This window comes from Peromyscus eremicus, chromosome 17 (genome assembly GCF_949786415.1).
Source record: "Peromyscus eremicus chromosome 17, PerEre_H2_v1, whole genome shotgun sequence".
Lineage (NCBI taxonomy): Eukaryota > Metazoa > Chordata > Mammalia > Rodentia > Cricetidae > Peromyscus > Peromyscus eremicus.
Genome location: NC_081433.1, coordinates 9,845,063 through 9,871,259, shown reverse-complemented (window position 1 = coordinate 9,871,259; position 26,197 = coordinate 9,845,063). Strand labels below are relative to the sequence as shown.

At 51.1% G+C, this 26,197-nt stretch overlaps 1 protein-coding gene across 2 annotated transcripts in view; it reads right to left on the bottom strand.

The window, feature by feature from the left end:
* Positions 1-14,047: 14,047 nt before the first annotated feature.
* Arhgef10 (Rho guanine nucleotide exchange factor 10) overlaps positions 14,048-26,197 on the bottom strand; it is a 94,125-nt gene continuing 81,975 nt past the window's right edge. For both annotated transcript variants that reach the window (XM_059244300.1, XM_059244299.1), the window contains exons 27-29: positions 24,910-25,084; positions 17,825-17,947; positions 14,048-15,748 (exon numbers count right to left, since the gene is read on the bottom strand). In XM_059244300.1, coding sequence (XP_059100283.1) covers positions 15,234-15,748; positions 17,825-17,947; positions 24,910-25,084 — 813 coding nt within the window. In that variant the 3' untranslated portion in view covers positions 14,048-15,233. The remainder of the gene's footprint in view (positions 15,749-17,824; positions 17,948-24,909; positions 25,085-26,197) is intronic.

Here is a 26,197-nt window from a genome sequence, read left to right as displayed (position 1 = left end):
AAGGAAAGAATGTTCAGCCATTTGAACAGTACTCACAGGACTTGAAGCAGCTTCAGTTTCCAAGGCAATATTTAATTATGATACGACGCCTAGCGGGAGCCAGAATGTTCCCCAAACATAAACTCCTAGGAGTTTGCATTTTATTTCAAAAGTTGTTAGCTGTAAATACTCTACAAACAGTGCTGGTACCGACACTCCCAGTGTACAACCGAAAGAGTTTCCAGAGAAAAGCTAAAACTCAAGGCCATCGGTGAGCTAATAACCCACGGCTTCCAGAACAAGGCAGACATCCCTGGATTAAGGGGACTCACAGGAGGCTGGGCTGGTTTCCACTGGAGGCAGCCTGCCCTGCTCCATGCAGTCCCCATACCCAGCTGACAGTCTGTTCTGACCACAGCCGAGATGCAGGGCGGTCCAGAGAATCATTGCCACTGCCTAAGTGGATCCAGATCTGCACCAAGCTGTTATTACACAGTAATCTATGCCGTTGGTGTTTAGGAAACAGCTGAAATATGAGCTTCGGTGGAGCGCTTGCAAAGGGAGAGCTGCTTGGCTCAGAAAGCATACTGCAAGGAGAGAGGCGCTGTCCCGTCTCTTTGTTCATGCTGTGATCCGTACTGGAACATACCCCATCAGAGACCACCGACAGCGGGGGGAACAAAGTGGTGATGTGATCTCAAACCACAGACCTTAGACCCTTCCATCCTCTCAGGGCATAGTGGTCCCCAAGATGGCGTTGCGGGGAAGGGCTTGTAAAGAAAGAGACACACATTTAATGCTTTCTCCCTCCTCCTAAACCAGAGATGACCGTAAGTGCTGTAAGCAAAATATTTTCAGCATTTCCCCTCTGTATTTTTCTAATGACATGATGAGCCATTTCTTGTTGTAGCTGACATTGAGAAGCTGTCATCGAACCTTAGCTGAGTTACACCAGAAGGGAGCATTGGAGCACCCTAGTGAATCAGCGGGGGAGGGGGGGGGAGACACGGGGGACGGGACACTGGTTTCTCCCAGCAACTCTGGTACCCGGGAAAGCTCCTTTCTGCCTGGCAAGACTTGAGGGGGGAGGGTTCTAATAATAGGAACGGCTCAGGATGAAAGGCTTAAGAGCGCCATTGACAGCCACGGGGGTTACTAATTAGAGACTGAGTAACTGCGATTCAGTGGGAAGAGGTGGGGTGCTGGGAACCCACGGGGAAACCAAGGAACTTCAAGATAGGCTCCCGAGTGGGCTGAGTGGAAGTAAAAGTGCTCACCACGATGACGTGCTTTTCCTGTCTCCGGAATAGACACTAGCGGCGGCGGGGGAGGGGGGCGGGGGGGGGGAGTAGTTCTTTAGGAAAGCTAAATAGTGTTGGAGAGAAAACCTTCCTGTCTAACGCTACAGGTGCAGCGGGCCAACGGAGAGGAACTCTGCAGGATCTGCCCCACCGCCCCGAGGGGCTGTCCCAGCAGCGCAGCGGGGCTGGCAGGGTTCCGGGAAGGCTCGCTGGCTCCATTGCCAGCCTCTTCGCCTGGATGAAGGCGAGCGGCCGGCCGCACAGTCCTAATTTAAATGCAGCGCGCTTTCCTCCTTCCATCCCCTCCCCACCGAGCTGTCAGGCACGTACCCGCGCAGGCCACCGGGCATCCCCGACCCGCCGTCCGGCTCCACGAAGCCGAGGCTCACCGGAACGAAAAGTATGGTTGTGCCGTGGCCCACACACACACCCGCAGACTAAGCGTGGCGAACGGGGACAGACAGCATAAGGCCCCCGGTCCAGGCGCACCAAACCATGTCCACATTTCGAGCTAGTGCCGCGTCCCTGGACCCCCAGGAAAGAACCCGGCGCCGCAAGCGGCAGAAAGGAGCGGCCAGACCCAGGCCTGGGAGGGACCCGCGCGGACGACTCACTGTCGCCTGCCGCCCTCCCACGCCCCGCCCGGTGCTTACCTTGGAGGAACCCGGCCCCCCGCCAGTCCCCACCTCCCGCCAAGAGCAGCGCCCCTGCCTTCCATCCCCGGGGTCCCTCCATCCTCCCAGAGTCCCGCAGGCCGCGCCCGGTCCCCTACCTCAACGCTGGTGGCTCGCCGCTCTCCCTCCACCCCTGCGCCCACCCGAGCCCAGGACACGCAGCCTGGCCGGGGGTTCTCAGGCGCGCATGCGCGTGCGAACATTCGCGCGCACCTGTGCGAGCGCCGGCAGGGTGGATGCCGAGGGGGGAGCGCAGGCGAACCCTCCACGCACCTGTGAGAGCGAGCGCGGCGATCCTGCGCGCCTTCCCACCGCCGGGAGCGCGCCGGGCTCCTCCGCTCCGGCGCCAACCTCCCGGGTTGGCAGCGGCCGCTCTCTCGTGCGTGCGCCCCGCGCTTGGAGGGAGCGCGAGCTGGGAGGCCGCCCACGGCCCCGGCGCGCGTGCACCCGGCGGCCCCGCGCGCCGCCTCCGGGACGGGGATCCACCCGCGGGGGCTGCGGCTGAGCTTGCCCTCCGAGGGCCTGGTGCGTGCGGTGCCCCGCGCCCGCCTGCCCGCCGCCCCCTCGCCTCTGCACTTAACCCTTTGCACCCTGGGTGGAGCAGAGGCCTGGAGCTGGCCGGCCTTGACAACTGCTCCACCGCGCACAGGGCGCCTCCAGTAACGAAACCCAGCCACATCCGGCGGGCATGACCTGTTGAGCCCTCCTCAAACCCGAAAGGCACCCGGAATAGGTGTCAGCGGCGCGCACGGTCCCACCTAGGGACCTCCAGTTGGCTGTTGGCTGTTGGACCTCCAGCACCGCATCCTGGCCCCACTGAGCATCTGTAAGAGAGGATGCCACGCGTAGTAATTAAAAACCCATTGCCTACATCCTGATGGTGTTTGGAATCTTTGAAAAGTCCGGGATAGTGAAGCGTGCCAACCAGTGGACGTTTCCTGATGTCTAGACAAGGCCTTCCCCTCCTTATGTGGACAGCCTGGGGTGACACCAGGGTTGTGTGAGCGAGACAAGTAGTCAGATCAGGGTTGGGCCCCGGGTAAATGTTACTTTTAAAAGCTTTATGCAAATTACCCATGGCTAGATTTCAGAGCACAGAGGACTTGGACATTTGCTTCCTTTTTCTCGGCTTTGATATGCTTGGCCAATTTACACCACCAGCCCTTCTGAGTTCAACACCAAAGCTGTAAAAAAACCTTCTTGTTCTGTAGCCAGACATCAATCGGGGCAGAAAGCTGCAAACTGCTGGAATTAAACCTTCCATTTTCTGTTGGTTGTAATATAAATAGGCAATCTTGAGGCTGAGACCATTTTCATTATTAATTTCAGTTTTTCCTTAAACATGTGAGAGACTCTTGAGGTCTCTTTAGCACGTTTCTATTTACACATGGGTGGAGAAAAGGCAGAAGGCTGACCAGGAAACAGCCTCTTGGCTTCCTCTACACCACCAGCCCCCAGCATCCCTGCTCTGGATGCTGAGAGGATTGCTATTGTCTTTCTCCCTCTTTTCATGCTCCCACATAGGATCATGTGGGACTTGCATCCCTTCCCTCCCACTCCCCTCCCCACCCCCCACCCCACCCCACCCCCAAGATTTTTACAAAGAACTTCCAACTAATTACCACACCTCTGCAAATTTCACTGAGTTCACTGAAACTAGAGTCTATAAACATCTAAGTGGGGAAACACGTGGGGGTAAGCCCGATGACCCTCCTGCCGTAGACCCTGGGAAGGTAGTTTGAGTTACTTCATCCAGTTCTTCAACTCTTTCAGAAAATGTTCATGGATGTTACCCCCACATTGGAAGTTCTTTGTGCCTCTGAGGTCCTGAAACTGACCTGGATTGTGGTCCTGCTGGGGGTAATAGTAATAGCGTATGCCATTCAATCCTCCTGCCTCAGAAAGAGCCTAACAGCAGTGTGGACTTGAGAAGCATGAAGACACACCATCATGGGTGTGGTGGTTTGAAAGAAAACTCCCCCCAAAGGGAGTGGCTTTGTTGCAGGAAGTGCGTCACTGTGGGGGCGGGCTTTGAGATCTCTTTTGCTCAAGCTTTGCTCAGTGTGACCCTCAGACCACTTCCTGTTGCCTGCAAAATGTAGGACTCTCAGCTACTTCTCCAGCACCATGTCTATCTGCACAGTGCCATGTCCCTCCACGATGATAATGGACTGAATCTCTGAACTATAAGCCAACTCCAATGAAATGTTTTCCTTTATAAGTGTTGCTGTGGTCATGGTGTCTCTTCACAGCAATAGAAACCCTCACTTAGACAGTGGGTATCTGCCAAAGTCAGGTGTGATGCTGACTGCACCTTTTACACCTTGGGTGCCCGGTACAACTGGGTTGGTCCAGGCCACCAGCAGCATTAAATCTCCTCAGACAAAACCTCTTAATACAGTTACCTTTCCCAAACCTGACAGGGATGAGATTCTCACCTTCCCTTACAGTACCCATCTCAGATTGAAGGAGATAGTACCTGCTGTGTACTGGGTAGTGGAGCCGTCTTTCTCCAAGGAGGGTGTTCACCTGATTCTACCATTGCCCTGGCAACTCTCGGCTCTGCCTGTGCCTTTATGGTCTACCTTTCCTGCACACAGCCTTGGGGGGAAGTAGAAGAGGCAGGTGGCCTGTAGATCGTAGCCACAGAGTTCTTTCCTAATCCCAGGTGCTTTGGTTGGCTCCTGTTGACGGCTGGGTGTTGTTTTATCACACAGGCCACACCAGACAGTCCCCAAACTTTTTTTTTAAAGCCTGTAAGACTGCATGCACTGCACTGCACCCTGCTCCCCCAATCAATTAAATTCCAATGACTGTCAGGAATGGCGCCAGTTGCTCTAAGTACTTCCAGCTTCTTGGCATGAAAATAAATAATTAGATGTTTGTTGGTTCATTTAAAATCCAACGCATGCTGTGTAAGAGAGAAGTGGTCCCTCGGGACTCCCTTAAGGCAGCCTTGTCTGGCCAAGCCACGCCCTGCAGGGATGAATCTGCATATGGACTCTTCCAGAGGCTTCTTAAATGCTGTGGCTGTGTTGCATGAGTCCTCCTTTCTCTTCATACACTGCAGACCAGTGCCTACGACCGTGGTACTCAGAGGTCACATGATGTGCGTTATCCGTGAAGTGCCCAAGGCAATGGTGACTATGGAAATTGATGCCACCTTTGAGATGACCCTGCGCCAGTCTTGTCCTTGAAGGCATTTTAAAAGTATAGACGACCTCCAGCTTGAGTTGATACCTCATGCCTCAGAGCTGAATACGACAAGAATGTCTTCCTTTGCTCTATGTCCTCCTAGGTGGAAAGCCCTGAGTGACGAGGGATGCCGGTTTAGACCGTACGTATGTCTGCTGCTCCTGTCTTTTGCTCTCTGTGGGCTGGATGTTTGGGTAGATTGCTTCAGCAGACCTCAGTTCCTGAGAGGAGATAAATCCTTATCAAGTGAGCATTACAATCATCCCCTTAATAAGCCAGTAGGTTCACAATCCTAATAGATACTTTTTTTGAGAACAGCTTTAAAAGGAAGTAAAATTTTAATAGTTGAGATGTTCTTAAAAATGTTAATACATGGGCTGGAGAGATGGCTCAGCGGTTAAAAGCACTGGCTGTTCTTCCAGAGGTCCTGAGTTCAATTCCCAGCAACCACATGGTGGCTCACAACCATCTGTAATGAGATCTGGCGCCTTCTTCTGGCCTGCAGGCACACATGCAGGCAGAACATTGTATACATAATAAATAAATAAATCCTTAAAAAAATGTTAATACACTGAAAGCAAACTGTCTGCAGTTGAACGAGATTTCACTTTTGTAAGTATATAAATCAAACTTGTATTGATGATGAATCATAAAGAATTTTATTTTAAATCAATCATTTAGTGTACAGTTTTACCATTTATTAAAGAGGAAATTTGCATACTAATGAGATGGATGTGCTTGTTAATTTTTGAGGAAAAAAATTAAACCTCTGCTGATTATTTGATCTTGCAGGACACAAAGAATCTTTTTTTTTTTCAGAGTTGGTCAATATTTTTTTAAAGATTTTTATTGGTTTAAATATTAAGGCCACTCCACGTAGTTAAAAGGGAGGTTTATTTTGTGGGGTGACTTACAAGTGAAGAGATAGTTTACAGGGTCTGGGAAAAGTGAAGCGCAGTCCAGTGGTGTTCTCTGGAGAACTCTGCTTGGTCTAGCTCCAGCGTCCAGGCTCTAGGAACCAAGACAGCCGGCCTACCCGGATCTTGGGTCTTCAGAGGTCCTGTCTTGGTCTCGCCTTGTAGGTGTAACAGTTACAGAAGCCTCAATGGAAGTGGCACTTCCTGGTCAAAGCTGGAACGGCTACCCACTACAGATTTTTTTCTTTTCAATTACATGTTTGTGTGTTGCATGTTGCCTGGGGTGTGTGCATGTGAGTTCAGGTGCCCATGGAGGCCTAAGGTGTCAGATCCTCTGGAGCTGGAGGTGCAGGTAGACGTGAGCTAGAGAACCACCACACGGCATGTATGTTAGGAGCTAAACTGAGATGGCCAGAGGTACAGTCTACACTCTTAACTGCTCAGCTGTCTTTTCAGCCCTGAGATGGTATTTTTTTTTTTTTTGTAACTGTGAATGCTGAGAGTACTATTTCATGTAAATATGTAGCACAGAATGGCAGAAGTTATGTGTGGGGCCATTTCATAAGTTATTGGAATTTTGTCCTAATCCTAAAACAAAATTCATTGAACAATTTTTTTTATAAAACTCAAGCAACTAATAACGGCAATTTTTAAAATGAAATATTCAAACAAAATACGCTAATTTTGATACATGCTGAGGAATGACAGAAAATATTGAAAGTCTTCATTTTCTGTAATTAAACACTTTCTGTAAGAGTGGAAAATTTGTACGTACAGTAAAAACACTGCACTTCCTAATATTAGCATCAAATTTGAGCCAGGATGTTTCAGGCAGCATCCATTGGCACCACTAGGCATGGCAGCATGCACAGTGAAAAGTTGTATATGCCATGTGCTCAGAACCACGGTTGCAGTGAGGTGTCATGATACATGGGTGAGTGCCGCAAGAAACACCCTGAATGCATTACATGTTTGGTTCCAGATACAATTTTGGCTTTTGCGCATCCTTCTGTTGTCTAATTTTTTGTGACCTCACACTCAGTTCTGTGATCTCGTCTGGGGTCTAAGAAGCTGGGATTTGCAGTCCTACAGTCGACCAGAAAGTTAAAATGGTTCCTTATTACAGTGAAGGAAATTCATTGTTCATGAGATGGAATGGACTTGCCCCTGATCACACATTTTATACAAATACAGCAGTGTTCTCCTCCTATCCAGCCCAAAGCCTTGTTCTTTTGTAACGAAACGCCACCTTTCCAAATGAACAAGAGGTCCTTGCTACAGAATACAAAGTGAGAAGGCTGCTGGCACCAATGAGAACCCACGGAAGTCCTCTCCATCTTGACCATATTTTGTTATAAGTTAAATATTTGTTAGTTTGGTGTAGTTGGCATTTTCTTTGGGCCTCCAACCAGCTCTCAAATACAGACACAGAGACTTACTAATTATGAATGCTCAGCCTTAGTTTAGGCTTGTCTAACTAGCTCTTTTAACTTAATTTAACCTGTTTCTATTCATCTACATTTTGTCTCGGGACTTTTACCTTTCATTCTGTGTGTCCTACTTTTCTGCTTCCTCTGTATCTGGCTAGCTTAGCTTCTCCCTGTTGTCCTTTTTCTTCCTTCTCCGAGCCCAAATTCCTCCTCCTACTTACTCTTTCTGCCCAGAAGTTCCACCTATACCTCTCCCCTTGATATTGGACTCAGCTTTTTATTAGTCTAATCAGGTGCCTTAGGCAGGCAAGGTAAAAAACAGCAACACATCTTTACAGAATTAAACAAATGCAACACATCTTTACATAGTTAAGCAAATATTCCAAAACAGTTTGGTTGTGGTGTTTTGACAGGATCAAATGATGTGCCCCAGACAGGCCTTGAACTCATGGTAATCCTCCTGCCTCAGACTCTCAAATGCTACGATTTCAGGCAGGAGTCACCATGCCCCGTAGAGGGTAAATGTGCCCATGAGCTATACCTCTTATTGAAGTGGCTGGACTCGCTTCATATGGTGGGAGCCTTGTGCATGTGGTCGGTGGTCAGGCAGCTCCAGGTGGACTCACTGGAAGTGAGGAGAGCTTCATGCTGCAGAAGGCACAGCCACAGGAGCCAGAATGCACAGGCCTTGGTCCTGCGCCAGCCCTGGCAGCCAATGTACATGTTGTCACAAAAATCTGTTCTCTTTTGGTGAATGCAGTGCAGCTTGGAACATGAGCAATGGCTTTGGTGCCATATACAGTTTAGCATAACAAGACTCCAAAGAAAAATAAGACATCCATCTCACTCCTGATCCTAAATCACTACAAAAGTTAATTTTCTGGTCATCTTTAACTAATATAGCCTGAAGTAGTAAATTCTCAAAAGTGTAAATTAAATAATTCCCTTGGATAGTGTACCCTGGAAACCTCAAAGATTACTAAGGGTTGAATTGTGTACCATAATGAAAAAAAAATGGTGGTATCTCATCCCCATCCCCACCTCAAAATGTAACTATATTGAGAAATAGGGGCTTCACAGAGGTTACTCTCAGGATAGAGAGGTCACTGGGGCAGGTCCCAGACCAGCATGACCAACGACCCAAAGGCAGAAGAGAGAGAGATACCACAGAGCGAAGTCACGAAGACAGGAAGAGAGCCTCAGAGACAAAGCAACCGGCTATCCCGTGGTAGGTGTCCACACCACAGGACACTGAAAGCTGACAGGCACAGAAGGAAGCCCTCTGAGTGCCCACAGAGAGGGCAGAGCCTGCCGAAACCTTGGCCACAGGCTTGTGCCCCAAGAGCTATGGTTTATAGGCCCCAGCTTTGGTATTTTGTGGCTACAACCCCATGGCATGGAGAGAAATTTCTATATAAATAGAAGTGAGATGTTTTTGTTTTTGTTTTTCAATCAGCCTGGACATGGACCAGATGACCTTAAGTGTCTTCATCTTTCCAATCCATTATGGACTCTTTTGCAGTTTACAGTAAATGTAACATTTAATGAAGAACGTCTGAGGCCTGGGGTGCAGCTCCATGGAAGAGCGTATGTCAAGCATGGGCAGGGCCCTGGGTTCCACTCACAACACTTCAAAGAAACAAATGAACAAAAGTAAAAGTCAAAAACAGACTCGATGCAAACGAAGAAATGAATGAACAAAAACGAAGGGCAAAAACAGAGACTAGATGAACAGCAGTCACCACGGGACTGAGCGGGCAAGAGGCCCCAGCCAGCATGCTGCATGCTGCTTTCAGCACCTAAGACTTGGGCCTTGCCCCTTTGTGTGGTGGGGTGACCTACATCATGCTGTGTGTAGCCTTGCCAGGACGGGTCCTCTGAGATGACCCTGCCATGTTTCCCCATGCCTTCCCGAAGACCTCAGCTGGTAGGAGTGGATGGAAACTGGAATTCCTCTTTCACTCTGTCTTACCCCCAAACTCACTTCATCAAAAGCAGGTGTAATACTTCTGAGAAGTTAGCCAGCCAGGGCGCAGGGTGGGCATGGGGGTCTGAAACTGGGACTAGACTATTTCCATAAACGTTGGCGGAAACCTGACCACTTGGCAAACGTTACCCGTGTGGTTCGGCACCGACAGGCTGGCCTCCTTCCCTGCTGCTGCTGTCTGGGATGAAAGGGTGATGGTTTGTAGGCTCAAAATGGCACTTTCTAAACACACAGCGTCCCCGAGGCTGGCCACTCTTGAACACTCTGATCTCTCAGGTGGCATACGCCACTTCAAGTTATGCCAGTGTGCTTATGTTGGTACCACGCCAAAGCTTTTGCCCTCCCCCCCCCCCCCCCCCCCCCCCCCCCGTTCCCGCTTCTGCTCCCAGCATCCTGGGAAGTGGGTCAGCCTGGGCAGGCCTGGCCAGCTGCCTTGCTGTGCGGGGGGGGGGGGGGGGGGGGGGGGGGGGGGGGGGGGGAGCGTGCCCTCCCCCACTCCCTTCCCTGCAGTCTCTCTCCCTGCACCCAGAAGCTGTTTGTTCTCCAGTGGGAGGAGCAGGAAATGAGAAAAGCCGCAGACACTGGCTAGAAGGACCTGGCAGGAAGTCTCCCACGACCCCGACGCCGCGGGGCCCTTTTCCTCCTGTCCCTGGCTGGGAGAGAGTCAGAGCACCTCTTCTCATTTAGCTCCTGCCCGAATGAGCCACCAGCCTGAACCTGCTGGTCCCTGGAGAATGCCCATGTCAGTAGCCCTCCACATGCCCCAGCCCGTACCACAACTCCCTGCTGGGCCCAGGGATGCAAGGAGGCTGTATGATGATGGCGGCCTCGGCCTCTGCACAGCTGCGCTGGGTAGTCAATGAACCTTGCCTCATCCCCAGCTGGACGAACACTTCTCGGCCTCTTTTAGGTTGCTCTGCCTCCCCTTCACCCCGCCTCCCCTGCCTTCCTCCATCAGGGCTCCCAAGTTGTGTTTCTGGAAAATCAAGTGAAAGAGTTTCAGAATGCAGATATGGTCTTTATGCCTCATGGGGTAGATGTGGGCAAGCTCCCCTTCACCAGCTCTGACAGCAGGATGAAGGCAGACACCTTCTCCAGGGGAAATTGTTGTCACCTGCCCTGGGCCCACCTTCCAGCTGGGAGTGTAGGGCCTACAGCGCTAAAGGAAGCAGTTGTTTCTCCATGCGATGTTGAGAACACGCTTTCCTCCTGCTTCCCTTCTTGAATGCATGCCAGATATCTGTATTCTCCTTGGCCTGTCACTGCTGAAAAGAGCTGGCTCTAAATGTCTCCAGGGTCCCTGGGCCTCCCCAGTGTTTCGCCTGTGTACGAGAGCCTTGTTCAAGATGGCCAGGCTGGAGCTAAGCCGGCGTGGATAGTTACTTCACACACCTGGCATCTGTAGGCATCACTCACTAGCATTCTGCTCTCCGTTTCTTGATGGATTATGGGATTCTAGGATCCTGCCTGGAGCTATGGCAGGGCTCCACCATGCAGGCTTGGATGCTCCATTAGAACCGGGCCCCCAGAGTTGCCAGGTTTTGCAGAGGGCAATCAGGATTAAATGACAAGTTTCCAGGCAGCAGTCCACAGTCTCGTGACCACGACCACAGAAGTTAAATGCACCTGGACGGTGAGGTGCTGCTGACTGTGTGGGTGGGCTTGCTGGGCTTTGTGCCCTGTCCACACACCAAAAGAGCAGCAGGAGCAGCATGCCAGGCTCAGTGCTGACCCTGTCTACTCCTGTCCCATTGATGACCAGTTCAGGCTCTTGACAACCTTGTTAGACAGTAGCCACATGGCTGAGCCAGCCTGGGTCTACCAGAGTGGGGGGGAGTACATTCCAAACTCCCTGAGCCTTAGATCTCCACCTGCAACAACTTGTCTTTTACATGGTATTACATCAGAACCACAATGAGCCCTTCAGGAGCATAGACATTCACAGGGAAGTAGAGTTCTATTGGCATCTAAGAAACACACACACGGCCCATATTGACAGAAGCTCTCAGATGCCAAGGCTTTCCAACTCTGCTTGCCAAGAAAGGGTTAATTCTTTCCCAGAGTCCTAGGGAGCACTGGCCCCAAGCCCAGGGTGACCAGCAGCTGCCTCTGTTATTTCCACTCCAACAGACATTGCCCAACCAGTCCCTCACGGAGAGCAGCAATTTATATTAGAGAAGAGCAAGTACATGTGCATGTATGGGTGCAAATGCAGACCTGTGTGCAGGTATGTGTGCAAATACGTATTTACACAGGGATGGAGACCTGTGTGTGCAACTGTGTGTATGCACATAGGTACAGACCTGTGTGTGTAAATGTGTGCATATGCACCGTGTGTGTGTGTGTGTGTGTGTGTGTGTGTGAATGTGTGTGCTTATAAGGGTAGAGAAGGGCTAGAGTAGGGAAGCAGTCACTGCAAGGATAGGAACTAACAGAGCCCTGGATCCGAGCTCTTGTTCTTCTTTAGTGGAACTTTCTCTAATCCCATGTGAATACTCTGCTTTGGGAAGCAGGGCCTGCAGCCCAGCAGGGCCAACGACTGCAGAGGTGAAAAGCTCCAAGTTGAAGATGTGGAGGGCAGGCGCCATGCGGGCCTTCATCCCCAGTCCCTAGGGCATATACCCAAGCTGGGGCTGGCAAGCCTTACATCAGCTACAGAGGATGCATGGAGCTAGGTGGGGGCATGTCCAGACTCTGGCAGATAGGGCCACTGTCCGGGCTCCTCCTGGACTATGGCTCTAGCGAGCCACCTGCCTTTGGGGAGCCAATAAATCCTGTTGGCACTGGCCCTGACCACTGTCTTCCACAAGGTTAGATATCATGGCGTGAGGCAATGCTGGCTGCAGAGCACTTTGAGTGACGGTCCTCGGTTGAAGGGTGGAAGCGAACCCACACCCGTTCTTCTAACGACAACAATGCATTCCAGGCTCCAGCAGCAACGGCTACACAGAAATTGGCTCATCTCCCTGAAACAATGGCAAGGCACTCAACCCTGCCTAACAAGGCCACCGTTGGTGCCAGGATCTGTCAAGGTGGGCCTGAGGACTGTACACACCCCAGTGCCACCGCTGTGTGCTCAACATCACAGCTCAGGTCCTCTCCAGCCAGAGGCCAGCAAACAGGTCATTCTGTCCCCTGGTGGGTGGGGCTGCCAGGCTGGTGCCAGCACAGACCCAGGACAGCTTGCCCATGCTTCCAAGGAGCTGACTGCTGAGTGCATTTGCAGCACTCTGGGGGAGAAGATGCCTCTCTCTGCCCCCAGGGGTTCCTTGTGCTGATCTGGGAACACAAAGTCCTATTACCCCCAGCCCACTTCACCAGGGCCTTGCTGAGCACTGGCTGGTTATGGGGCCTGCCTGTGTGCTGAGGTCCACCTGATGATGCAGTGGGCAACATCCTGACTACCTGGGCTTTGTTGTTTTTCTGAGACAGGGTTTCTCTGTGTAGCTCTGGCTGTCCTGACCAGGCTGGCCTCGAACTCAGAGATCCACCTGCCTGGCATGACTACCTGTTCTTACATCACACCCTGACTCCTTGGTTCTGCTTCATGTTACTCTGATGAGCTATCCCTTTACCTCTCCCACACCTCAGATCCAGGCAACACCAACTGAACGCAGGGGGTAGGCAGTTGTTAGACTGAATTTACATCACCTGAAATTTTGTAAAAAACCTTCCCATTTTTACGAAACCTTTGTATCTGGAGGGTTCCTGGGAGCTGGGACACAGGATGGGGATCTCATGATAGTGCTAGGGGCTTTCGTAATTGGAAGCATTGTGTTTCATATTTCTTCTCCTTCCCAGGAAGACAGTGAGAAGCTTTGAGGGCTGTGGTTGGATGTTGCTCTCTGAGGAGCTGACCCAACATAGCACCTGAAACGTATCTCTCAAGACTGGGGCCTTAAACTGAGGCTGCAAGTCCTAGAGAAAAGTGCCAGCATGACGGGGTCCACATTTCATTCCCAGGCCTGGGAGAACTTAAGGTGACTCTGACACGTAACAGGCTTACGAACTGGCTCCTCGCTGCTCATTAAGTGTGTTGGCCTTAGTATGTTGCTTTGTTCAGTGGCTGCTGACACACCCATGTCTCTCAAATCCAGGACTCACCAGATACAGGCCACAGCAGGGCTTGTCATCCTTGGAGCTCCCACCTCTGCCCTGTTGGATGCTCACCACCCAGCCTGCTTCTCCCAGGTAATGAGCTGTGGCGAAGCTTGCTTTGGGCACGTCTTGTATCGGCAGTGTGGAGACGCTTGCGGCTCCTACCTTCCAGGACCACGGACTTGCTCTGTGCATCTCTTCTGTCGGTCCTCTGGGAGTTCGCCCTGGCCTTGCAAAGGTATCAGTAAGACAGGCAAGTTGTATCAACTCGTGATGTCACACACCATGAGAACTGACAAGTGCAGGAGTCCTTAGAGGGTCCCTGTGAACTGTCACATACACAGAGTCTCTGCAGCTGGCTACTATAATGCCCAAACAGAGAGAAGACGACTGCTCCCTCCCCTCCCGGATATAATCATCCTTTTGGATTTTATGGAGGATGGAGAAGAAAGGAAACTTGTAATACTGTATTCTAAAATAAAAAGTCTTTTATTTAATTTTTTATCAAATAAGATAGCAGCTAACAGTTTAAGAAAGCTTGGGTATATGTGCAATGTAGGAAATATTTGGCTAAGTTAAAAGTTAGCGTTTTTTAGTCATTTGTAAAGTGCTGAGAAGTGTGTTTCTGATGAATATCTGAATTAGCCTTTAAAAAAATAGTTTTAGCCATTCAGTAAGTGAAACACTGGTGTACAAACACAGGCAGGGCGAACAGTCTACAGGTTACTCGTGTCCTTGACATGTGCAGCTGCCTCTCAAGTGCCCCATACTGACCCTGTATGTTCTGTGTGTGGGTGGGAGGGGTGGGGGGCACTGGCATGGCAGGCCGTGGAGGCGGCAGCTGACTGGTCAGCACCATGGGCGACTCGGCATGAGTGCCCAAATGCGGAGGCTCTGGGACAGCCGAGTGCACAGAAGACCTGAGACTCTTCCGGCACCATCCCTGCATGACTGGACCTGCACGTGTCCCGGGTAGATATTGATATCATTTAGCATGAGAAGGAAAGGATGGTTTGGCATGGAAGCTGGAGTCCCAGTGTTGATAGGTATGGAACATTTTGGCTTAAAGCAAAGATTATGTGCAAAACACTACAGATAGTATATTGACTAAAACGTTAACGGTTAATTTTTAATAGAAAATGCAATATAAAAACACTATTTGTTAAAGGGTACAGTACACATATCAGTCTACTTTGGAAAGCCTCAGTCGCTCCCAAACTAAACAAGAGGACTGGACTGGAATGTATTACCTGGCTTTTTAAATTGTTACAATTTTTATTCTGAGACTTAAAAAATATATAGAATATAAATAACAGCGGTGAGTCTAAGTCAAGTAGAATGATTTTTAAGAATGGTTAATGACCTCCTATGCTACCGGATGCTGCATTTCCCTGTCGTCTCTCTGAGATGTGACTCAGAGGATTGACGGGGCAGACTGCAGCACTATCCTGGAACTCCGCTCAGCGACTCAAAAGCCGGAACGCTCCTCTGCCTCCCTAGCACATCTGGACTCAGCTGTGCTGTGGGAGAAGGCAGGAGAGCTGTGTTTCCAGTTGGTCCCAGTGGTACGGATGCAGCCTTCGCCACTCGGCCTGCACCCGGCTGAGAGTTGTCCCTGATTGCCACCCTCATGCCAGGCAGCAGCCTCTGACCTACATGCTCAGCAGTGGGATCTGCCACACCATCACTGAAGATACCGGGTCCTCCTGAGAAGGCTGTCTAGCCTTCCGATGCACTCGCCGGTGGCCTTGGCCTCCACATACCACCAGCGCTGAACTGGCTTTGGCTCTCCTTGAGCGCTGTGCCCTGCCCCTTGGGGAGGCGCTGGGGTCCTTTAGGAGGTCACACAGGCTGCTGTCCACGGATCTGTGCTCCAGGGAGCTGGAGCCATGGGACAGGCTCAGAGACCCAGAGGACGAAGACAGGTCACTTTTCTGCCCTGTCAATCCCGAAGAGTCTCCCAACCAAACAGCTGTGTTGGCGTCCGTCTGGCCCAAGCAAGAAGTGCCCTCCTCATTGCCGAGCAAATCCTTGGGGTCTTCATCCTGAGGCTCGGGGCCGGAGGGTGGGCTGTCTCTGGCTCTGTCCTTGTTTTTCTGAAATGCTGTGGCCATGACAATGAACTTAACAGGCCCATTATGTGCATGGTAGGAGACCATGCCTCGCCCTGAGAGGACAATCCAACAAAGGTCTTTAATAACACACGGACTGCACAGGGTAGCAAAGTGCAGGGTCTAACCCTGTACCCCGACCCAGGCAACAGCTTGGCAAACAGCACTAACACACAGGACAGTTAAAGCAGAAACACCCTAGGTCATATCCCTGTGGACTCTCAGTCATCCGCTGCCTTAAAATGGATGGCTCGTGGTAAGAAAGTTTAGTGCTCTTGGAGAGGACAGGGGTGCAGTCCCCAGGACCCACACTGGGCAGCTCACAACTGCCTGTAACTACAGGGAATTGATGCTTTCATCTGGACTGTTTGGGCACCGCACTCCCACAGCATACATAAACACACAAAGGAACACACACCACACACACACACACACCCCTGAAGTAATATAATAGTAAGTTTTAGCGTTGGGCCATGAAACACTTCCTAACTTGCTCTATGCAAATGCACCTGAAGTGCTCGGTGTTAGGAGGAACACAATGCCTACACTACCTGAAGCTCCTGGCAATTTCCACCACAAAAAGCTCCTGCAGCTTGAGAAAAACAATTCTGTAGATGTTTACTAAAAACCAGGGCTTTCCAGGTGGTGTGACTCACTTCATCTTAGCTGTCAGGGATAACTCCTGACATCCCACTGACAGGATGCTGCCTGCCTACGTCATTGACCTTAGCCATGTATTTGGATGCTTCACAGGCACTAACGACAGATACCCAGATACTGGAGCACGGCAGGAAGTAGCAGAAACAGAGGAGAAAATAAAGTCACCAGGAAGACAGACACTACGAGACTACTGTAGACAGCACAAAATGAGGAAAATAATGTGAGGTAACAACTTTGGTGAATGAAACGGAGGGAAGGGTGTGGAGGTGGAAGAGGTGAGTTTAGATGGGTGGCTGGCTGGGGACTTGGACCTATAAACCATGTCCCAGTTCCTCTACCAGGCAGCCACCATGCTATCCCATTAGCATTTAAACAGAAAACACTTGGTAATTACAACTTGAGGTATGTGCTTGTATATCGCTCCTAACAAAAACAGAAATTTAAAAATGAGTGAATGGAGCTGGGGCAGTAGCTGGGTGTAAGTGTGAATGAATGCCTATCATGTGTGAGGCCCTGGATCGACTCCTTAGCACTGAAAAGGAAAGAGAAGGTGAGGGAAGGACGGAGGGAGGGAGGAGCGCAGGGAGGGAGGGAGTGAATGAACTGGGATTCCTTAACCCTACTGGCTAGGAAACACCACAACTTACTAGCCTGTCCACGCCACATGTCCACATGGACCCGCCCTCGTTAACTTGCGCTGACTTCCTTCAAATCCTCTGCTCTACTGCCGTGTTTCCCGACAGGATAATGGTCTAACTAACCATTATCCATACAGGATCCTTGCTTTACCGACAGGTGGTCTAACTAACCAGCATCCATACAGGATCCTTGCTTTACCGACAGGTGGTCTAACTAACCAGCATCCATACAGGAGCCTTGCTTTACCTACAGATGGTCTAACTAACCAGCATCCATACAGGATCCTTGCTTTACCTCCAGGGTCACACTGGGGATCTGCAGCAGCTCTCAGCCACATTCAGTGACGGACCAGGCAACTCTTCCTAAGCATCTCCCTACCTCTCATTTCAACATTCAGGTGGCCTCTTCCCATCATGCTTTGTTCCTGGCTGGGGCTTGCCCGAGTAGCATCCTGAGGTGGAGACCCCAAGACCATGATGTTGAGCTGCTTCCCAGACTTGCTGCCCACTATGAACTGCAGCCAGAAGCAAAACCCAGAGGAGAGGGTGCACACCCAGCTTCCTCTACACCCAGTAAGAAGGGGTCCATTTCTACTGCGCAAAACCCTGTGTTCTGATGGGAACTAACGGGTAATAGAGGCACCATGAAATGAGTTTTCAGGGTCGATTCTCCTGGAACTACTAATACGGGAGTGAGAAAAGCAAAGGATGAAGAGAACGTGAAAACAGAGCACATCGGTATCTGCGAAGTATCTACAGCGCACTAAGGGCCACAGGATAGCAACATGCCGGGCCACTTTCAAGAGAGGCGGGCATGTAGCTGTGCCCACTTACCTGTCACTTTGGGGATACCTTGAAGACGAGGGACGGGCAGGGCCACGACAACACCCAGGCTGGTACCAACCATGAGCAAGCCGTGACAGACGAGCAGGCTGGTCACAGACAGACGCTGGTGGCCTGGATAAGAAAGAGAAGGTAGCAGCGGTGGGTGGGTAGCAGGGGGCGGGGGGGGGGGTGTAGCCTGGAAATGCCCAGACATCAAGGCTGGTCTCCCAAGACACCACAAAGCTGTGAGTAAGGATGCTCACACCTGTGCCCTGAGCCTTCCTCTTCAGGAGAGAAAGACAAGGTCCTGGGGTTGTCCCATCAATGCACCTCAACTGAATGGCAGCAAGCACAGGGCAGGTCTCCAGGCTGTCCTCAGACCAGCCTCACCGGAGGTGCACCAACACCAGAGCTACTTAAATCGTCTGTATCTATATAGTTACATAGTGTCTGTGCTCTCTCTGTCTCTGTCTCTCTCTCTCTCACACACACACACACACAGGCAGCACACTGTAGACAAGGGGCCAGCGCCTTCGAGGCTTCCAGAGTACCCCACAGGCGTGGTGCTAGTGATGGTAAGGAACGGGCGGTGACAGCACTATGGGGTCAGAGAAACCTGCAGAGTGCCGGGGCTGTTCTGCTGAGCCTGCCCTGTAGCCAGGGAACTGACCAGGCCAGGAGGAGGGCTGCAGAGGAGTGAGCGGCATTGCCACAGGGATCTTCTTGCAGGCTCCAGAGAGGCAGGGGGCTGCAAGGGACCCTGCTTCCACAGAAAGTGGACACCGGGTTGAAAGGAGCCCCAGAGCCGACCAGCACAGAGGCACCGAGTTTACTCGTGTGGCACCCTCTGACTCTTGTTTTCTGTAGAACAAAGGTTATTTTTGCTACATCTGCGTCTGGCAAGCAGATACTAGGGCCAAAGTGGACTGTGTGTCTTCAGAGGTCACTTTTATAAAATGCTTAAGACTTCAAAACAGGTATTCTAAAAATAAAAGGCATTTTTAACCTCTTAGCATTGATCTGTGTCATGTCTTTAAAAAAAGCTCTAACAGTATTTAATCCCTGAGATTCCAAATCCTATCTATGTGGAATGCTGTGGACCTCAGAGATGCATTGCAGTTCACCCCGCGTGGCCATGTCCTCAAGCGGGTGCTTCCAAAGGCTGCTGAGGAGTCCTCACGTCGACACCCACCGTCACTCACGGACGTTATACTCACGGCTGTTATTGCTGACTGGTGTGTTAACCACGCCAGGGCAGGCTGGTGGGTCATCCTCGACATACAGGGGCCACTTCCTCCACCTGTCCTCCCATGGGTCCCCCCACAGGGGGACAGGAAAACAGATGGGAGAATGGAAAGTTCCCGTGAGTCTGAGGAACTTCCTTTTTAAAACACGGGAAGGAATTAATCCCACAGCTCCAAGAATCCCTCCCTCCTCCCACCCCAAGGCCTCAGCTCTGCTCAGAGCAGCTGCCTGAGGAGCAGGCATGTACCCCAGCTGCCAGTCAGCTGCTGTGTGCAGGTAAAGATCCACAGACAACATGGCTGTGAGCGTTCCCATCTGACGTCCCAAACTGGTTCGCACTGGGAAACTGACTTCCCTTTATTTTTTTCTACAAGAAGAATTTCTGAATTCATAATATTTAGAGTGCTGATCTGAGCTGGGCTTTTTAAAGAAGCCTGTGAAATACTTTTACTGTAAGTAATGTCACTTCAAAGACAATTAATGGGCAAATAGGGCAAATCATGTGTAATGCGATTTTTGGCTCCAAAAAATAGTTTACCATCAAAGTGTGGAGGAGGAAAGAGTCACTAGATATTTTCATTCACCCAGAAATACATCTTGTATCCTTCACTCTCTGATTCAATCTCCTACGTGTAAACAGTGGGTATTTTTTTCAGAGAAACTTCACTTTTACACCTACATTATCTTAAGAATATATAGTAAAAATCTGGGAAGCGTTCCATTGCCTTTTCAAAGAAATCCCTTCTGTCAGAAGTGTGTTTCTCCAAGGAGAATACACAGAACAGCATGTCAGATTCAGATAGCAGCTTCCTGGAGAGGACAGAAGCCCTGCGGGGATGCTGAGATACAGGGGCTTGGGTGTGCAGCAGCAGGGGAGCACACAGGTGTCCCCTGAGCCCAAAACACTGACCTGAAGTCACGATGGTCAGATGTAAACTACGAAAAGAAGTGGCCTTCCTTAGTAATTAGTAGTAGTAATAATAGTAACAATAAAAGTGAGTAACAAAGAGACAGTAGGTGAGTCCCAGATGCTACTATTTCCTGTTTTTTATTCAGGAACTGAGGAGAAACTTGTCCCAGGAACTGGTTGTTTGCTGTTTTCAAATGCTCACCTTACCTGCTGTCCAGGCCAGTCCCAGTCAGCAGGAGAGAGGATGCCCAAGCACCAGCTGTGTGTGTGTGTGCACACACGCACGCGCGCACCTGCATGGAGTCCCCGAGTCACACATTTCCAGAAGTGCAGTTTAACTCGCCAGCCCCCTTATGACTAGGCCCAGGGCACTTGAAAGACTCACACTGGTTTTTGTTTTTGTTTTTTTTAATTAAAAACTTGGCCCTTTTATTTGGCCCCATCACTTCTGGAAGCTGTATCCGCTCGGCAGGGACACAGGGGGTAAATGTGTCCCACCCTGCTCTGCCTGCTTTGAGTATTGAGGACAAGACAGGAAACACCTGTGTGGTGACACCGAGGCTGCTGAGAGGCCTTCCCCAGCTGCAGCCACACCTTCTGTGCCTCTGTTTTCAGAGTCCAATGCTTGCTCTAACAGATGAGCCCCAGGCACGACCCAAGGTCTAGTGCTGGGCGGCCCTGAGCTCAGTGTGGTTTCATTAGGAGCCTATGTTAAATGGCCTCAGAACTGAATTCCACATGCAAGGGGACGTTGACTTGCTAAGAATGGATTCATACGTTCCACGGGGTGGTCTTAGGTCTGATCAAGTTCTGATGATTCCAGTATCTTTTCTCTTCCAAATTTTGTTCTTATTTTGACTCGGTGTGTCTCTGTCTACAGGATCTACTTGGACTTTATAACTCCCAACAATGGCATGAAAGGACTCTTGCCCATGCTGCTTCACACACACACCTACATGTGCACTTACTGTAGTACAAACAGCACGTCACCCAGGTTGCAACACGAGACAGTGGTGTGTACTGCTACGAAACACTGGCTTGATTCTCTAAACCACAGCGTGTGCTGGAGAGCAGAGCAGCCCACACGGCACCACTCTGGGATGGCAGGAACTACTGTTGGTCACAACAGACAGAACCACTCAGATCTTACTGCAGCAGAGCTCTGCTCTGAGTTACGCTTCCTCAGTGACCAGGCTGTGGGACAGCACCACATCACCAGTGGAAGAACGCAGTGGCAGGGGGTGGGGGGGTGTGTATGCAAGCCTGACAAGCCTCCCAGAGGTAGAGTGGAAGCTACTTAACATACAGCACAGGATGCTGAAGAGCGCGGTCCAACTGCAGGTTTTCCGGTCCACTCTGGTCTGACGGCCCTGTCTGTTCCACCCATACATGAATAAGGAGCAGATTGATGAGATTGATGACTTGCACAGATCTAGATCAAGATCTATGACAGAAAGCCCTGCAGCCTGTGTCCAAGGTGGTTTGCATCTGTCCAACTTCCACAGCTGTGACCAACTATCTGACGCCCACAACTTAAAAGCAGGACTGACTGTGGGTCCCGGCTTCAGTCCACAGCTCCAGTGCCTTTACACCTGTGGCAGGCCAGAGTGCCAGGCAGGTGTGGCGAGGAAAGCTGCTCACCTCATGACAGTCACGAAGGCTGTGTGTACAGAGGGGGATATCTGTCCAAGGCATCCCCCCAGCAACACACCCCCTCTCACTAGACCCCATTTTCTAGTTTCCACTACCTCTCAACACCATCAAAGTATGAATCATCACTGGATTAGGCCCGAGCCCTCATGAACCATCCTTTAAAAAGCCTTTAACTCCTGAGCTGTCAGGAGGCATCGTTAGATTGTCACATCGTCAACATGTTAACACAGTGGAGAGACTCTGATAAACCCTCTAGCCTGACGGAGGAGAGGTGGTAGGAGGGCAGGCCTCTGGAGAACGGCCCATACCCCACTATCCCGTGAATCTGGTAGTGCTGAGGGGTCGGGCTCTGCAGAGAAGGGTGGGACAAGCCAGTCTTTGGCCAACTGGAAACAGGGCAGAAGGCTGAAGGGGGGCAGCACCAGCTACAGGGCCCGGAAAGAAACTCAATGGCACCGTGCCGGTGGCTCAGCTGCAGAGCACTGCACACCCAAGCTGAGTGGTCCAGAAGCGTTTCCTAACCAGAACTGGCTGCCTGCCCGGGAGGCAGGGACGCGCACTGGTCAGTAAGGCAGAGGGGAGGACGTGGGCAATTGTGCATGGTTGGCATGCGCCCTGCTTGCCTGAGTCTGTAGCAAGTGCTGCCAGTGGATCTGCAAGCACATCCCACTTTCTCCACAGCAGGAGGACAATGAGAGGCCAGGGGAGAGCAGCGCACAGTACACTTTTAAAATGAGGTGGACACGGAGGGCATGGGAAACACCAATACTGGAAGGTCAGCGAGGGAGAGCCCCGGAGCCACCTCACTCTTCACTTGGTGTTCCTGCTGGTTGGTTTCACTGTATCATGGACAAGGATTATTTTCACAAAATCCCAACACACACACTGCACTCACTGGTCGGCCCCTCCTCTCCCCAGTAGTCTCTGACAGAAACTGCAGGGGAATGAACACAAGGCAGAACTGGGCCCCTGTGGCAGGGGCTGTGGCCAGACAGCATTCCTGTGGTTGGTTCTCAGGATTCCAGGAACCATGGCAACCACAGCTGCTTCCCTGGAGGCCACAGGGTACTGGGTCAGGGATCTGGGCCCCAGAAGCCTTTATCACAGAACAATCTAACTCCTGTCGCTTTCCATGTCAATAGAGGGTGCAGGGCATTCTCTGGCCAGATGCAAGCATGTGTTGGCAGCTGCTGCATCAGACTTGGTTTCTGTCTAAGGGACAATAGATTCCAATAGCAAACACCTGTCCAGGTGGATAATACTTAAAACAGGTCCCCAGCAACATGCTTCGGGCACCATCCTGATGCTAAATCATTTTTATTTTCTAAAAATAATGTGTATTACAAAAACTTTTATTTTCCTAACTAAATAAAACAGCCTGTTAATATCTTAAAAGAAAAAAAAAAAAAAAAAGGTTGGCAGCCAATCCCATAGAAAAAAACACCTGTCAGCATCCCTAGATGCCTGTGTCCTGGAGGTCTCAGAATCTTCTCAACTGCCATCTTTCCTTGCCTCTACCTCCTCATTATTCCTCATGTCACAAGATAAGTGCATACCCTTTCTGCATTGTGACCCCTAAAGGGCTACTGTGCTTTCCCAAGGCATCAAAAATGCTAACTGTGATGGACTGTATGAGTCAGTATTCTCATACATTCTCATGTTTGTAGGTGATAAGATTAGCAGGTGGGACCCAAGGGAGGAGACAGGATTAGGTTGGGAGACAGGGCAGCGTGAGGGTTGGGTGTCATGATGGAATCAGCAACCTTACAGCAGGGACCAGAGCCAATGTTCCCTCTGCCTTGTGTGGACATGGTGTGAAGGTGCTGTACATGAACAAGCTGATGCTCTCTGCCTTGTGTGAACACGGTGTGAAGGTGCTGTATATTAACAAGCTGATGCTCTCTCTGCTTTGTGTGAACACGGTGTGAAGGTGCTGTACATGAACAAGCCGATGCTCTCTCTGCTTTGTGTGAACACGGTGTGAAGGTGCTGTACATGAACAAGGAAGTAGAGCCTACCAAGACCTCACACCTTGATCTTGAACCTATACCCTCCAGACGGGGGAACAGGTGATGCCATCAGAGGCCTCAGCTTGTAGCCAGGACAGGGGCCAGCAGCCTTCCCTCAGAGCCTCCTGTTCCCCACAGACACCTCCCCACCACAATTCACCAGACAAATAGACAAACCCACCCAGACTCCCCCATCCACAACACACACCAACACACACACACACACACACACACACACACACACACACACACACACAGCATCTGGTCTGAGTGTGATGTACAAATAATATCAGTCATATAACTCACTGCTGCCTGAACAGAGCACCACACAGGCCCTCAGAGAACATCTCCTGACTACTAATGCACATGATGTGAACACTGTCCAACAGGGACATCAGCCTACAGTGACTGGCTTACCTGCAGTCCACACGTGAACACTGTCTGACAGGGACATCGGCCTACAGTGACTGGCTTACCTGCAGTCCACACGTGAACACTGTCTGACAGGGACATCGGCCTACAGTGACTGGGATTACCTGTGGTCCACACATGAACACTGTCCGACAGGGACATCGGCGTACAGTGACAGGGACATCGGCCTACAGTGACTGGCTTACCTGTGGTCCACACATGAACACTGTCCGACAGGGACATCGGCGTACAGTGACAGGGACATCGGCCTACAGTGACTGGCTTACCTGCGGTTCACATATAAACACTGTCTAACACAGCACATCTGCTAACAGGAGACCAGCTCACCTCACCACCCATTGCTTACTTTCTAACTTCAGCCCATTCCTGTGCTCTCCACTTCCACCTTTCCCTCATACTCTCCCTGCAGTCTGTTAGGCAGGACCCTATGGACAAAGGGTGGGCAGGACCCACTCCAGCCTCTCCCTGCAGGATGATCCTCCCCAGATCCACCCTGGCATGGTCTCTTCTCCTCCCTGTTCAAGTCTTCAGCGATTTCCTGCTGGCAACAGGTACATTCGGGACCATGAAGTTACCTTGTCTTGCCTCTGGCATCCCCATTCGGTCCATTATGGCCATCAGCGCAGCCTTCATCATATTCACAGAGAGGCTGCATAACTGTGCATACAAGCTACACATTTATATGAACTGCCCACACACGGACTCACGCTAGGTACCACACACAGTGGCTGTTCAGCTACAGATGTGGGGCATGTGTGAATAGCCCTCTGCTGCTCCTTGAACCTCTGCTGCCTTCCACCCCTCCTTCTGAGGCACCCGGCTGCATGCCACACAAGGGAGAGTACCTGGCAACATGCTATGCACCGGGGCGTCGATGTTGACATCCTGCAGATGCTTCAGGGTCTCGGTGTGGAAGAGGCGGAGGGTGGACCCCGAGGTGAAGGCAATCCAAATGCCAACGCCAGCCACAGCCATGTGGGAGATGATCATCCCTTCCTCTTGGTGGGCCTCCAGCTGGTTCTGGGGTGGGCGGGGAGAGGAAACGGGGTTACACAGGGTGTGAGGGGGTTCAGCCAGAGCCTACAACAGTGCTGTGGGCGAAGCCGCCGCACAATGGGGCTAGGCTGAGTCACTCTTGAGTATCATGGGGTCCAGTTGGAGTTTAAACCCATGACTGTAACAGCATCCATCTCCTATTCACAGTGCTCTTGTGGAGTTTCCCCGAGCAGGTAAAAGCGCTTCAGGGAACACAGTGCTACGTTCCACTTACCACGGCACCTCTATGAGCTGAGAAGACAACCCCAACCCATGAAAGGGGCTGAGGAGGTGATGGCTGCTGATCCTGGGCCCCAAGGAGGCAGAGCCCACTGGGCAGCCTGGTGAGAGAGTGGTGGGAAGCACAGCGGTGGGGACTGAGGAGGAAGCTAGCCCTTCCCCTACAGTCCAGGCCAAGACGTAACACCGTCACAGGGCCACCTCTCCCGAGGCCTGTCTGAAGCAGGCGGTCCTGCGGGATCCCGTTCCCCCACCGACACCCTAAACAGCACCACACTGCACAAGGCCTGACTGGCAACAGACAGCTACGTGGCCATCTTGAGACCAGATGGGGTGTGGTGGCCCAAAGCCAAGTCGGGGTACAGGGTAGCAAGACCTGAGGAAGTCAGGAAATTCACACTAAATATCAATCTTGCATGGTGCTCTTAATTTGAACAACTTAAAATACCCCTCCCCCCCGCCGTGGGGGAGCAGACATAGATCTGTGTCCTAGAAGAACAAGGGGGAAGGCACATGACCTGTCACAGAGACATAGTACCCCACACCCTCACAGATGCTCCCAGAAGGGCTGGTCTGAGATACACCCTGCATTCACCGGATCTCATTTCACTGGAAGATTCCAGGGCAGGAGTGGCTCTGCTTGTACGTGGCTGGCAGAGTCCAGGTTAGGAGGTGTATGGGAACGTCTCCTGACCTTGTCTCCTTGGCCTGGTTTTCAGGCTGCTGGCTGCGGGCACACACAAACTAGATTGATTTTTGGATATTGATCTTGTGCCCTCTGACCTTGCTGAATGTTGTGTTGTTTTGTTTCAGTCTGCTAGTGTCGTTCCAGATTCCTTAGGGATTCTGTACCGGAGG